The sequence below is a fragment of the Solanum pennellii genome, chromosome 9 (genome assembly GCF_001406875.1).
Source record: "Solanum pennellii chromosome 9, SPENNV200".
Lineage (NCBI taxonomy): Eukaryota > Viridiplantae > Streptophyta > Magnoliopsida > Solanales > Solanaceae > Solanum > Solanum pennellii.
Window position 1 is genome coordinate 2,864,257 of NC_028645.1, and position 15,802 is coordinate 2,880,058.

Here is a 15,802-nt window from a genome sequence, read left to right on the forward strand (position 1 = left end):
AAGAAACATACACAACCATTAATGGCGAAATTGAAATGAAAAAAAGAAGAAAAAGAAGAGGACCAATGGTGAAATTGGAAGGAAAATAACATTATTTGATCAATTTTGATAATTTTAAACATTAGGCCAACTTTTTGATAGAACCAACGGCCAAATGACCATTTTTGCATAATTTTCCTCAAAGCTATTCATCAAACATGAATAATTAGAAATTGAAAGTTTTGTAATTTTAATAAGTATAAAAGTAATTAAAAATAAATAAATATGTTTAAATGATAAAAGAGAATACATAATGAGTAGTTTATGTATCAAATTTATAGTTAGTGCATGTTGAGACTTGGTAATAGTTGGCGTCATATACATACTTCCTATAAGGTAGTATTGGCTGTAGGTACTATATAAATATATAATTCCTTTTATTTAATTCCACATAACTATAGATATAAATTTTAATTCTTAAATTATTATTTTGACTTGAAATATTATATAAGTATTACAATTGTGTTGCAATAGAATTAGATAATGATTAGTGATGTATGTGATAGTTTTATAATAGTAGAGGTCGATTTGCACTAGTGAGTGATAAAGTAAATGAATTATAATGTTGATTTAGTAGTGATAGATACTACATAAATAGTTGGTGTTTGTAATTGGCATTAATTATTGAAAGTGAAAATAATAATTACGAATAAATCATATTTACTAAAAACAAACAAACAAAACTAAAATAGAATTAAAAGTACTCAAAACACGCTTATAGCTTTTAAACTAGCCGAGTATAATTAATTGAAAAATAACCAATAATGAATCTAACTTTATAAATTATATCTACATCTTTTTAACATGCAAAATTCTGTTGGGAACGTCACCTCCGAATGAACCCTACCATGCGCGCTCCAAAATTAATCGAAGCTTCAATATGAGCTTTGAACACCGAATGAAAAACAAAAAAAAACACATACAACAATATTTCATAAAAATCATGAGTTTGCTATCCAAGAAAGGTGGGTCAAATTCTCAATATTACTACAAAACAAACCTTCAAGATTTAGTAATTACAAAAGCACCCCATACATCCAAATAACTAACTAACCCGACCCATTACACAATCTCCAGACCGACCCGACCCGTTTAACAGAAAAAACCGCACGGCCTGCAATGCACAGTATTAGGAAATGACCGCTTGTTATATACTTCCATCGACCCTTTATTTCGCCATTTTTATAATTCTTCACTTCTCTCTCTTCAAGAATTTCAAGTACTCCAAAAACTCCTTGTTTTTACATTCCAAAGCTTCGATCTTTCTCTCTCTGCATTGGACAAAGTTCTAGGGTTTCATCAACAGCTTCATAAATGGATAGCTTGTATTGAGCGGTGATCGCCGCTAGTTATTATCTCGGCGTTCGATTCCTCCTGCTGTGAAAGATCGCCATTGATTCATCATCATGTTCGAAGCACATGTAAACAAACTCTCATTCTCACTTCATTTTTGTTTTGTGTTGTGAATTGTTCAAACTTTGTACTGCATTCAATCCTCGTTAATTGAAGTTGTAGTTTTTTTAATTGATTAAAATTTGGAAATCATGAGGTGAATCAGTTTCAATCTATTTTTCTGAGTACGCATTTGAAGTAGTGTATATTCTCTTGTTCTCACTTTTTTGTTTGTTTTTTATGAATTGTTCAAAGTTTGTACTGTATTTAATCCTCGTTAATTGAAGTTCTAGTTTTTTATTGATTAAAATTTGGAAATCATGAGGTGAATTAGTTTCAATCGATTTTTCTGAGTATGCATTTGAAGTAGTGGATATTCTCTTGTTCTCACTTTTTTGTTTGTTTTTTATGAATTGTTCAAAGTTTGTACTGTATTTAATCCTCGTTAATTGAAGTTCTAGTTTTTTATTGATTAAAATTTGGAAATCATGAGGTGAATTAGTTTTCAGTCTATTTCTCTGAGTATGCATTCGAAGTAGTGGAACTTCTCTCATTTGTTTGTTTTGTTTGTTATGGATTGTTCAAAGTTTGTTCTGTATTTAGTCCTCATTAATTGAAGTTCTAGTTTTTCATCGATTAAAATTTGGAAATCATGAGGTGAATTAGTTTCAGTCTATTTTCTGAGTATGCAGTCGAAGTAATGAATTTTTTTTAATGCCAGTCAGTACACTACTATTTCTTATAGCTATTGTGTAATATGATCATGTTAGTATGTTTGGCCAAATGGTAAAAAATGTTTTTTTATCTAATATGAAGCATTTATTTTAGAAAAGATGTTTGGCTGAACTTCTAGCAGAAAATTAGTACTTATGGGGAGTAGAATAAGCTCATAAGCTAAAAGAGTAGTTTCTTTTTCTGTCCAAAAATGCTTTTTTGAAAAGCATTTTTAAGAAAAATGCACTTAGGAACCTTTGATAAAGCTTGGCCAAACACTAATTGTTGTTCAAAAGCGCTTTTAAAAGCTATTGTCCAAACCCAAATTGCTTCTCACAAAAATATACTCTTTTAAGAAACACTTCTGAAAATAGGAATTTTAAGGTAAGTTAATTCTAAAAGCTTGGCCGAACAGGCAATGGGTTTACACCACAGTGTTTTTTATTTGTGTGTTGTTTAAGTTGTTCTAAGTTTGTATTTACTTGTCGTTAGTTGAATTCTTTCTGAAGTTCTAGGTTTTCTTGATTAAAATTTAGAAATCACGAGGTAAATTAGTTCCACCCTATTTTCTGAGTACATTCGAAATAGTGGGTTCTTTTATGTGCCAATCAGTGGACTCCTATTTCCTCATAGCTATTGTGTTACATGCCTCCTAGTGCCTGGTTGGGCAGGCTTTCGGGAAGTCAAAAATGTTTATTTTTTTTCTTCTCAAAAGTTCTCATTTTAGAAATGTAAGTTGTTTGGCCGAGTTTTTGGGATAAAATACGTACTTGTAGAGAGTACTAGAAGTTCAAAGGCTAAAAAAGGTAGTTTTTCTGAAAAACACTTTTGAGAAAAGTATACTTCGAAGCACTTTGAAAAAGCTTGGCCAAGCATTAATTGCTGTTCAAAAGTGCCACTTCAAGGCACCAATCACCATTACAGTGACAAATAAATTAGAAAGGTTGCAACGGAAATTCTTTTGGGATGCGGTGGATGGGACTAGAAAATTTCACTTAGTTTGTTGGGAGATCGTGACATCTCCTAAATGGAGGGGAGTTCTTGGGGTCAAGGACTTGAAGTTTTTTAACAAAGCACTTTTGTATGAATGGTTGTGGAGATTTGTGGTGTACGGAGAATTTTTATGGATAAGGGTGATTGCTGATACTATATAATGTAATGGAAAGGGGGATGAAGAACAAATATGATCACAATGCCTTTCAGGTGTGGTGTGTGGAGGAATAAAATGAAGGGGTGGGATGATTTTTCATAATACTACTTTTTAGGTTGGGGATTAGAGAAGAGTTAAGACTTTTGGAGCAAAAGTGGTAGGGGGGAAATGGTGCTTAAGGATGAATTTCTAGTGTTGTATAGAGTCTCTTTCCAAAGGGAGTTGTCTATTTAGCAAGCTGGGGCCTAGGGTACAGAAGGGGATGTGACCTTTCGGGATTTAAGATTTTTGTGACCTTTTAGAATTTGAGGGTCAGGAGGAATTTTCAGGATTGGGAGTTGACCGAGCTTCAAAGAGTGCTAGATTTACTCCAAAACCAAGGTGATCCAATCGATAAGTTTGATGCCTTGAATTGGAAGCTCGAGAATTATAATTCGTTCTCTGTTAAGTTCTTCTATGAGATCCTTTTAGTTAGGACAAATCTTAGTTTTCCACTTGCCTTGGTCTAGGTTCCTAAGGTGTCAAGGTGTGCCTTTCCCCGCGGCTACTAGAGGGGTGATTTTGACGTTGGAGAATTTTAGGAAACGAAAAGTGGTTTAGTTGAGTTGGTGATTTCTTTCTTAGGAGATATGAGAGGATGTGGATTGTATTCTATTACATTGAAAATTAGTCTCAATGTTATAGGAGGATATCTTTAGATGGTTTGGTGTTTCTTGGATAATGCCATGATTCGTGATAGAGTTGATTTGAAGAATGGACATCGGAGAAGAAAGCACAAGGCTTGGAATGTCACTCCTCTTGCTCTAATGCGGATCATTCGGTAAATGAGGAATAATAGTTATAGGACTTTTGAAGGGGTACTATTTTGTATATAATTTTTGAGGATGACCTTAAAATTAATTTTGGAAGCATTGGGAAGGGTAGTGGTGGTACTATTGTACTTTTAATAAAGAAAAAAAGAGTTGAAATGATATTCAAAGTAAAAGCCATGTGTTTGTAGGGCATTTAGTATTTATGTGATTGATAAATAACATCTACAACTAATATGATGTTTTGAGAAGTGGAGAAGTGGAAAAACACGTGCAAAGATAACAAATGAGTTAAGTCAGGTGGAGGGAGTTTGAAGGGATGCGAGCATCGAGTGTCAGAACAAAGAACGAGAGCTAGGAAAGAGGACATTAATTCAGTGTTAGCCTCGTTAGTGGTTGTGTAAGAGACTAGTTACAGGCAAAACTATGAAAGCATTATGGTTGATGACGAAATACTAATATAAACTTTTTAAAACATGATAGATACAACAGATGGACATGATAGATTATGGTGGAGCAAAATTAACTAAGGCAAAGTCACTGTGAACTCTGCATATAAGTTGCTAAACCAAGTGGGACTACAACTTTCTCATTGGCCTTGTAAGCAGATTTGAAAACCTAAAATCCCTTTCAAGGTGTCATGTTTCATTTGGCTTCTGACAAGAGAAGTAGTTTTAACACATGAAAACCTCAAGAAAAGGAAGTTCTCCATGTGATCTAGATGCTATTTATGTGGGAAGAGGTTTAGAGAAAATCAACCATTTGTTTCTTTTGTGTAGAATAACATCCAGTTATAACATCCCAACAACTGTGGAGGATTTTCATTAGTCTTGGGAGTTTTGCTCAGGCTATGCTTAACAGAATCATATATCTTTTGTACAGTTGGGGAGAAGCAGGGGTGGTAGATGGAGATAGATGGAGGATTATCCCAGCTTGTATTTGGTGGAGTGTTTGGAAAGAAAGAAATGCTAGATGTTTAGAAAGCAAGAGTTGTGATCTTCAAAAGATCAAACTAAATTGTACTAGGCTTCTTTTTTTTTTTGCTTTTGGTGTAAACATATGTATTTAGAGGACACTGAATCCATCGTAGATATCCTAGGTTCCAATTATGATTCAAATTTACTTTTCTTATTTTTTGACAAGCTATACATATGGTTTTTAGCGCAACCCATGCATTGGTTCAATGAATATACACAACTGTTACCTTCCCCCCCAGAAAAGCTACAACGAGTAGAAAGAGGAGACTTTAATTCCTTGGAAGTGAATGTGAAGGAGGAAGCTGGTAAAAAAAAAAGGGGGGGGGGATTTAACTTGATAGGAGAAAAATTTAGGTGTGGTTGGAAAGTGCTACAGGGAGAGAGGGAGGTTGCGAAGTGATAGAGAGTTGTGTGAGATACAAGGCTAGGTACAAATGAATTTTTTTTCTTTCAATAATGTTGGATTACAATCAAAGGAGAGTTGAGGGAGACAATTGCAACATTCCAAGAAATTGGTGATCTTGCAAGAAGGTAAATGATAGAAATAGATGTAATACATAAGGAGAGGCATCGTAGATGTTTTAAGAATGTAGAGAATAGTATGCAACAAGTCAAATTTAATTGTATTTTGACTGTGTATTGGTGGTAATCAATTGTATTCTAATGATACTTCTCTACTCTCGATTATTGAAGTTTTAGACTTATTATAGGGTGTCCTTTGTAAATATGGTTTATGGGCAACCTATATACTGTTCATTATAGAAATAGATACGATTATTAATTTAAAAAACAACAAGGTAAATTTTATTAATGGCGGGCAAAGTCCCATAAACAATACAAAAAGTAGAGGTACCTCAATGGGCGCACCAAAAAGAAACTAGACATGAGGCAAAGCTCTTTTATTCCTCCCATCATATTATTCACATAAGAGCAAAGCTATATCACATGCTTTGGCCTTAGTGATAATTACATGTACAATATCATTCTTGACCCCTTTAAAAGCTTTCTTATTCCTCCCTCCACATAAGAGCTAGTGAAGTTACATCACATGCCCCGGGTCTTAGTGATTAATAATTGAAATCCTTGTTAAGACCACACTTCTTGATTTCTAGGTTTATGTGTATTATAATAGCACCTTATCATGTAAATGCAACATGGACCCCAAAGCTACCATAAAAGGTGTGATTTTCACTTGGTTAGCCACAAGAGGAGCGACTTTGACCACGGAGAAAATGAGAAAGCGGAAGGTTGTATACACTAGCTGGTGTTACACGTGTAGGAGGCTGGTGAGGATGTGGATCACCTTTTCCTACATTGCTTCTTGACAATGAGTTTATGGTGGGATATGTTTGGCACTCCATGAGTGGTGCCAAAAAGGTGAAAAAAATTAGTGTCCAGTTGGAAGAGTGGGAGGAGAAGATGGGATTTGTGCTGAAATGGATCAAGTGGATAAAATTTTGTATATCCTCAGTGAAATTCTCTTTTTTGATTAATGGTGCACCAACAAGATTCTTCGGAGCTCAAATGGGCCTCTGCCCCCTGAATCCTCTGTCCCCTTTCCTGTTTTTGCTAGTGACGGAAGGACTTAACAAGACAACTGACACAAATTGCTGGTTGAGAGGTTTTGATGTGGCCAACAATGGAAGGGAAAGTTTAGAGGTGACTCATTTGCAATATGCATTTGCAATATGCAGATGACACACTCATCTTTTGTGGGGCAGAAGTAGAACAACTCAGATATCTGAGAGTAATATTGGTCCTGTTTGAAGGAATCTCTGGGATGCATATTAATTGGAGTAATAGTTCTCTTTATCCCATTAATGAAGTACATAACATGGAGACACTACACATAATCCTTGATGGACAAGTTGGGGCTCTCAACTACATACCTTGGGATGCCTTTGGAGTTTGAGTGCTAAAATCAATGTCTAAAGTGATCAGGAGCAGTGTAATAGAGGAGTATGAGAAGAAACTGGCTAGATGGAAGGGGCAATACTTGTCTCTTGGAGGAAGATTTACTCTAAGTAACTCAGTCATAGATGCTATGCTTACTTACATGATGTCTTTATTTCCTATTCCAGTGGGGGTCACAGGCAGATTGGATAGAATCAGAAGGAAGTTCTTATGGTAGGGAAACAAGGACATGGAAGGTTACAATCTGATTAAGTGGAATGATCTGATAATAGAAAAAAGTATTGGGTATTAAAAATTTGCAGAATCGTAGCAAGGCCCTCAGAATGAAAGGGTTGTGGAAATATGCTAATGATAAACATGCATTATGGAGAAAAGTCATCAAAGCCAAGTATGAAGAAGAAAATAGGTGGATGACCAAGGAAGTATTTTCCCCCCTATAAGTGAATCTGGGGAGTTCTATAAGGGCCTTGTGGGATGATTTAAAGATCAAAACCAAGGTTAAGGTTAAAAATGGGGAAAAGACAAGCTTCTGGGGAGATGACTGGCATGAGATGGGCCATGGGGATTCTGATATCTACACAGATATCCACAACTTAATGTTAAATCAACAAAGAACAATTACAGGAATGTGGACACCTGATAGATGGGAAATCAGTTTCAGAAGTAGAAGACAAGTTAATGACTGGGAAATCATAAGAGTTGCAGAATTCCTTAAAACTGTTGGCCAGTTAAAGAGAGAAATTTATTATATTCACTTAATGATAATAGGTGAAATCTTTTCTAGTGACCGCACTTCTCAATGTTTTAGGATTATTATGTATATAAAAACAACACCTTAACAGGGAAAAAACAGTTGTAATTAGTTTATGGCTACTAGATATTTGAGAAACGGGTGTTGTTTTTCCCTGAGATTATAACTTGTGACTGACTGATAAACCTTTATTTATTGACAAGAAGAGCAATTGGTCATCAAGCAGTAAGAACCGTAAAGTATGCAGTGGGCTAAAAAACCAAACAGTTTATGATATATCCACTCCTAACCACACTCTTGATGCTAAATGTCTTTTACGTTTATATAGCTGCCGTGATCTTTCCCCTGACACCTTTTTGGACTTTGTTAGTTCCTTATCTTTAGTATAGGGCACATTTAGTGAAACTGCATCTACTCGATGAATCACCTACTTCATAAATTTTTTAATGATTTTTAGTAAATTGTAAGTGATAGAATGAAAAGAAAAAGTATGTATAATGTCATGTTTAATCAGCCGTGCTTCTTTATCCTCATCTTTTGTATTAGCTTTTGAGAAATATTATATACATGGTGTAGGTTCTGCATTTGCTTCGAAGATATCTTGGTGAATATGTCCATGGATTGTCGGCGGAGGCTTTGAGAATCAGCGTATGGCAAGGTATATTCATATTTTCTCTTTCCTGTTTGGTATTTGAATTTCCAATTCAATTTGTTGTTACACATTATACAAGATTGTAGCTGAAAGGCTAGTGACTTTTTCTTCTCTGGTGAAAAATAGTAGTGTATTGGTTTGATGAGAAAAAATCAGTCTAAAAGGAAGATATTTCTAATTTCCATGTCACATGTGTACCATTTATAATATCCACTGCCTCGACTCCACTTTTTCCTTAGTCACTGATTTATCCTTGAGCTTTACAGCACCCTGTCCAACTTGATATAACTTCTTTAACTATGCATGTCTTCACCCACTGAAGATGAAAATATCTCAGTATTTTCCACCACAAGCTAGACTCCAATTGGCAATGTAGAAGGAGACGATTCACGTTTCTCCCAATTATTTGCACATGAAGCACCAAGTGACGCATGTAATTCTCCGCTTCCTCAAATTATCTGCCATCAAAATCACCGCCTCATAGCTAGCCAAGTGAAAGAACAAACCTTTCTCGGCACTCTAGGGATCCATTCCTATAAATGTGGGGAAACTGACTCCAAATGCACAAAAGTTTCTCATAAAAAGACTTGACAGGAAAAAGACGCCATTACTCCCATCTTCTCCACTGCATGCATCATGAGTTGCTTGTGTAATTTCTTATTTATGAACCAACTCAATCAACCTTCAGAACTTTGTGACCTCCTAAACCTCAAGTCCAGATGAACTTCTTTAAATTGTAGCCTTCATACCTGTTGGACTGACATCTTCTTTTGACATGAGATACTGTACTTATTAGGAGAAGTGTTTTTTTTAGAAGGAAAAGTGATGCTCAAAATGCCGTTTCCCTGCATCACATATGTCCCAAAAACTTAACTTACCTTACTCCTATTACCTACCCTAAATGATACGTTCCGCTAAAATCTTCCCATCCTTCTAAATATTCCGCAAAAGTCCACATCTATAAAGAATAGTGATATTTTTATTCCTCCACTCCCCTTCCAAGATACCAGAATTCTAAGCAATCACCTCCCTCCGAAAAACATTTTATTCTGCCCGAAATTTCCACAACCCCTTCCAAGTTGCACGTTAAATTCCTTTAAACCTTTGATCCCAAGTCCACCCTAACACTTTGGCTTCTCGTCAGTATTGCAATTTACTAAGTGAAACTTCCTCTCCACACTGAATCATCCTATATAAAATCCCTCTAAATTTTTTGATCCTGGTTCCTTGCGCTTTCTCATTTTATCCAAGCTGGATAACAGTCTCGGATATGGAGCTGGAAAGCAATCTGGAGAAAATACCCCATAAGGTATTTGATTATTATGGCAATTATTTCTAAGTAAGAAAGAGATGTAATGTATTATGCCCAACACTACAACCGAAGACTACGTAGGAATTACTGGCCTGTTGGAACCTATCTGGTGGGCTGGTCAGACACAAAAAAAGTGGTGGGAACACTATACCGGGTTGCATATGGAAGGAAAAAATAGCAGATAATTTGGAGGAATCCGCAATTCTACACAGACAATTAAGACGAGTTGTCTTTTCCCCCCACTTCTTGTGTAAAAAGATTTTGTACAGTATGTCGACTCAATGTTAAATACATTATAGAATCCCTATAGTAGGATGTGGGGAGTATTTGATATTGTGTTTTTATGTAAGCTGAAAAGTTGACATAGCACAATCTTTTGTGCTACATTTATAATATTGTTACCATTCTAAAGATACAATATTCAAGTAAAATAAATGTGGAAATGTATCAAACTTACATAGTCTCTTGATATTCTAACAAATAGCAAAAATCTATGCAAGATACTTACTCTTGTCTAATACATACCCTTACATCATCTATTTTTAGATAGTAGAAAAGTTCATGAAGGATGCGTTCTCCAATTGGACACCTTGGACACTTAGAAGAAGGAATAGAAGTTGAAAAGTGTGGGATGTCGTAATGTTAGCACTCATTTGGGTTGTGTGGATTTTATAGAATGAGAGAAATATGAGAGCTTTTGTACGAATAGGGACCAACCTTATACATTTGGGGATTAGCCTCTCAATTCTAGTTTCTTTTTGGTGCATCCATGAGATTCATGTTTGTATAAAAACTTATGTGTCGTTCATAGAGAATCATTTATATATGAAGTAAAATAAAATAAAATAATTATTTCTCTACGAGAATCATATTATGTTGTAGGTTCTCTACTTTTTGATATACTTATCCTAAATGGGAAATTTACCCATTTATTATTATTTTTTTAATCAGACAAATATTTCATTAAGTACAAGACCAAAATCGTCCGTATGCAAGAAGCATACCAAAAGGTGAAAGAACATACATAACCATATGGTACTCTACAAAAGACGCCCAATCCTCTGTACGACCCGGAATCCTCTATACGACCCGGAACTACATGGATGCACAATAAAAAAGGGGTCAGAGACTACTCCTCAACTGCCCAAAACTCCATTCTATCCCTTAAAAGCCCTCCTGTTCAACTCTCTCCGGATGATCCACATCAATGCCATAGGAACATCATTCCACATCCTACGCTTTCTCCTGCTTTTCTTCCAACTTTCCAGCAAAACAACAGGTCTTTACGGATCTCGCCATTGCCAAGACATAGCAAACCAGCTAAATATGGATGGCAATGGGGGCGGATGGGGTGGGTCAAAGTGGATTTTGCAAAAACTAATGCGGGGCGGGTTGCGGGTCTATGTGGTTTTATGAGGGGTTCAAACTTAATTTTAACTTATTACATGTTATAAGAGTGATAAAACATTATTTATTCAAGATAGTGGGATAACCTCCATCTGCATCACAAAAAATCAGGGTGTCATCTGCAAGCGAAGATGAGAAACGATTAAGGAAATACCACCCCCAACCGAACCAATAAAACCCTTTATATGTCCAATCATCCTATCAAAGCCAATGAAGAGCATAGGTGATAAAGGATACCTTGCCTCAACTTCCATGATTTTTTTTTTAAAATCATACGGCTTACCATTCACCAACTCTGAGTAACGCACTGAGGGTACTCATAAACTGCTCCACTTTCTTCATTTCTGTGCAAACTCATCTTTAGCATAATGAATCAAGGAACATCCAGCTTACATGGTCATAAGTGTTCCCAAGTGCTAGCTTGCACAACACTCATGACATACCCTGCTTCCTTTTCTAATCTACTACATTTGCCATCAAAGCTGCATTCAAAATCTGTCTGCCTTCAACAAAAGCATTTTGTGAAGATGAAATCGTTTCATTCAAGACCTTCTTTATTAAATTATTAATTCTATATATGTGAAACTAAATGAGCAAGTCTTATTTTTGATTTTGGCCTTGAGCTCAATGAGGGGTTTCGCTCCTCTTTGGGAAGCTCATTGACGTCCCCAAGATACCTGATGGCATCTACTAGTTTTTCAAGCATGAGCTCGTCCCTCGTTCCTATCTGATGTCCCTTGTTCCTGTCTGATGGACAACAAGTACTTTTTGCCTGCCCACAGTTTTTGTTTTTGATGACTGTGGTGTTCGGGCCAGCTTGGTCACTCTTAGTAGGTAATTCGTCACTATGTAAGATTATGTAATTTTTATATACATTTCATCTCATCGATAAAATATTAACAGATTATTAACTTCATCCGGAAAGAAAGGTTTTTTAAAGAATATCGTTTATGGGATAGAGTGAGATTCTGTCCTCTTTGCTATAATGCTTATAGGCTCTCTGAGAATATCCGTTTGACTGATATTTAGTGTTTATTGTTGTATTTTGTCTACTTAAGGGGTATCTAGTCTTTCTCCCGTTCCCTTCTTCTTGATGCACAAATTTGCAGTGGAGATGGCAAGTTCCGAAAAACTTGTTGAGCCTTCCATGAAATGTATATTTTATATTGTGTAATTTTAGGATCCTTAATGTGCTTTTCCTAAATTCGTGGTTCCGGCTAAATGATTAATAAATTCACCTTCAGCTGTCAAAACAATAGGGAGTTCGCGTCCTAAATTTGTTCTGGTATCCCCTGTTAAAATCTTTCATTCTTTTATAGGCGATGTGGTTCTCAAGGACTTGAAACTGAAGGCGGAGGCATTGAATTCGCTGAAACTGCCAGTTACAGTCAAAGCTGGTTTTGTTGGAACCATAACTCTTAAGGTATTTTTTTTGAAATAATTTACTTTGTATTATATCACAAAACAGTACATACCCATGTACTGAAACCATTATACACTGATGTCTCCTTTTCCACTCGTTTCAGTCTATGTTGAGTCTAAAACATCAATTACTGATACAATGTCATTGGAGTATACTTGATAACACCAAAAACATAACAATAAAATGCAGTTTTAACTTGACTTTCTGGACATCATTCTGTATGCACTCAAAACACCTAGAATTCCTTTCTTTCCAAATAGTCTACCATATATTAGCAGGGATCATTCTTCATATGTTTCTGACCTTTGCATTCTCCCCTTCTGCCTCCCAACTCTTCAAAGCCTCAAAGACCTTCCTGGGCATGGTCCAGGAGATTCCTATGAGGTTCAAAAAAATCCTCCATAGTTGTTGGGTATATTTGCAGTGTAGGAACAGATGATTCACTGTCTCTAATGCCTCCCCACAAAGAAAACAACTAGAAGATAGAACCTTCCTCTACTGGAGAAAATGAAAAAGAGAATCTCAGATTGGAAAAGAAAATTGTTGTCCTCCGGAGGTCGACTAAGGCTTATTAATCCCTCTTTTCTTCAAGTTATTTTGAGTCAGAGCAGCTTCTTTGGCCAATAAAAATATGAAGCAGATTTTAGGAGGTATTCTGCTTCTCCATATTTGTTTTACATGGCCAACTGTATGTTTGTTGGTTTGTCTGATCCATCAACTTGTAGGCCGAGTTAACTTTGAATTCCCCTCTGCTATTTCTGTTCCACCACATAACATCTTCCCTTGCTTGTAACCCATTAAAAGCTTCCACAGTGTTGATAAATTTCGCCACTCATGCTATAACTTTTAAGGTATATTGATAACTGATTTCTTTTCAGATTCTTTTTGTCACTTTCAATCATCCTTGTTTAAAATTATTTACTTGATAAGTATGCCTTTATGATTTTCGTGGGTTGTAGTTCTGATGCATACTTGTTATAGGTTTCTGTTTGTTTCTGCTTTACTTGTTATACCTGTTGTAGTTACTCGTATAAACTTGTCACAGTTTAACTTTAATTGTGGTTATATATATTATTCATAATTAAATTACAATGATGCGGTGCTCACTGAGCTCTCCTTGTTTTGTGCTTTCTTTGAGAACCTTAGGTCTAATTCAATATTCAACCATAAAAAAATTAGCTCATGTGGTGTTGAGAGTTTTTTAATAATAATAATGTTACTGTGACCACTCCAATAAAAACTAGTTCATGAGTTGAGGATTAACTGAGGGCAAAGACCATATAAGGACGTATCCAACTATTTCCTCAATCAGTTTGCACACTTAATACTCCTCCGACATGCTCACGGTTGGACATTTAGAGCATGACCAACATAACATGGATTCCCAACATTGTTAAGTGTTAACCAAAGATTTTGAACAGTTTTGGCTCAGATATCATGTTAAGTAAATGAACGTTGGGCCTAACTCAAAGCCAAAGCTAGCTCATGGGATGAGGATTGCCCAAAACTATACAAGTAAAAGAGTAACAGTCCACTTCCCCAACCAATGTGGGACCCTAAACATGATATATCAAAAGTTGGTATAACTTTTTGCCTTATGTTGTTTTATCTTTTAGTTTAGTTAATGGTATATCATTTGCATACACCAAATTGGTAGCAGAGCATCTAGAAATCAGGGATGTGGATCATTTTGCTTTTATAACTCTCACTTTTTTCCTGACAGTTGTATGTCATGTGTTTTTCCTTCTAATATCACTTCTCTCTGATTACAGGTTCCTTGGAAAGGTCTTGGCAAAGAGCCTGTCATTGTTCTTATTGATAGAGTCTTCATTTTAGCTCATCCTGTTGTTGATGGAAGGTCTCTTAAGGTAGGAGCATACAACATTTGTTTGATTTGATTGCAATGATGTCTTGCAGCCGTCATTATTAGAAATCATTGATGTTCAGAAAGCATAAAATTTTAACTAGTCCAGAAAATTAATTTATGTTTACATTTTTGTTTTCATCAGGAAGAAGACCGGGAAAAACTTTTCGAGGCAAAACTTCAACGAATAGAGGTGAACACTCGTCTCATGCAATTTTTCTTTTGTCCAGAGAAAGAAATAGGAGAGCTCTTGAAGGGGGTAGAGATGAGTTTTACTTGGTTGAGTAGTAGCCTCTTTTCCCTTATTTTCTTTTGGTGCACCCATGTAGTTCCTCGTTGTATAGAAGATTAGGTTGTATTGAATCATATCTTTTGCTGTATCTTTGTTTTTGGGTATACCCATCTATATGATTTTTGGTCTTGTTATTAATGTAACACATTTACTTTGATTAAAAAAAGGAGACTAGGACACATTCCTTTAACCAATATGCGACTTAACACTCCCACACACATCCAAGATCGTTCAACTAGAACACAAGTGGCCAACAATGTGAAACACAATAAGGAGCAAACACTCCCCCACACGCTCAAGACTAGAATATAGAGGCCCAACATTGAGAAACACAATAAATGGGACCAATGGGCCTGTCCGTATTACTTCAAGGGAAAGAGCAGGGTGAATGAGAAAATTGAGAAGCTTAATCATCCTCTCTAGCTTGATTGGGAATATACAGTATTTACAATGTACACATACATAGTGTGTATATACTTACAAAATAAATCCCTAATCTAATCCCTTAATCAAATTCTTGAATCCCGCATCAAGTTATCATGATAAATGCTAGCCGTAAAATATCTTAACACTTAGAAAGGCACAACTGTGTTTGTGTGGGGAATAATGTCAGTCTCTAACTTCATATCCATCCCTCTGAATAGAATTTGTGATTCGCTATTTAGTCTTTTTTTGCTACGGTTAATAATTAGGAAATTGTTATATCTCTTATATATGGCCAAGTTGACCTTTTATTATTAATGAAACCTTTTACTCGATCCAAACAACAATTAGAAAATTATTGATATGGCGGGATCACATTCATTGTGAATATATGGGAAAGATAATTGTGTGTTTAGGATTAGAAATTACTTTAATTTCCTTTTTAGGATTACTTGTAAACACTATTTAAACACCAAGATGCTTGAAGGAATAATCAAACAATTCACCCAAATCCCAATATCTCTTTTTCTGCCTCCATACTTCACATCTACCTTCTTAGGGTCTCTTACTAGAAGAGATGAAGGGGAAAACAAAGTGGAATTGCAAGTTTGGTATATTATTCCCATAGAAAAATGAAGAAAAGGTACAAGCCTGCAGGGAGGGAAGGTGGGGGGGGGGGGGCC

The 15,802-nt window shown here is 35.7% G+C and overlaps 1 protein-coding gene across 1 annotated transcript in view; it reads left to right on the plus strand.

The window, feature by feature from the left end:
* The first annotated feature begins 1,445 nt into the window (after positions 1-1,445).
* Positions 1,446-15,802, plus strand: part of LOC107031055 — a 72,720-nt gene continuing 58,363 nt past the window's right edge. The window contains exons 1-5 of the mRNA XM_015232254.2: positions 1,446-1,460; positions 8,323-8,404; positions 12,437-12,540; positions 14,313-14,408; positions 14,550-14,597. Of these exons, the coding sequence (XP_015087740.1) occupies positions 1,446-1,460; positions 8,323-8,404; positions 12,437-12,540; positions 14,313-14,408; positions 14,550-14,597 (345 nt within the window). The remainder of the gene's footprint in view (positions 1,461-8,322; positions 8,405-12,436; positions 12,541-14,312; positions 14,409-14,549; positions 14,598-15,802) is intronic.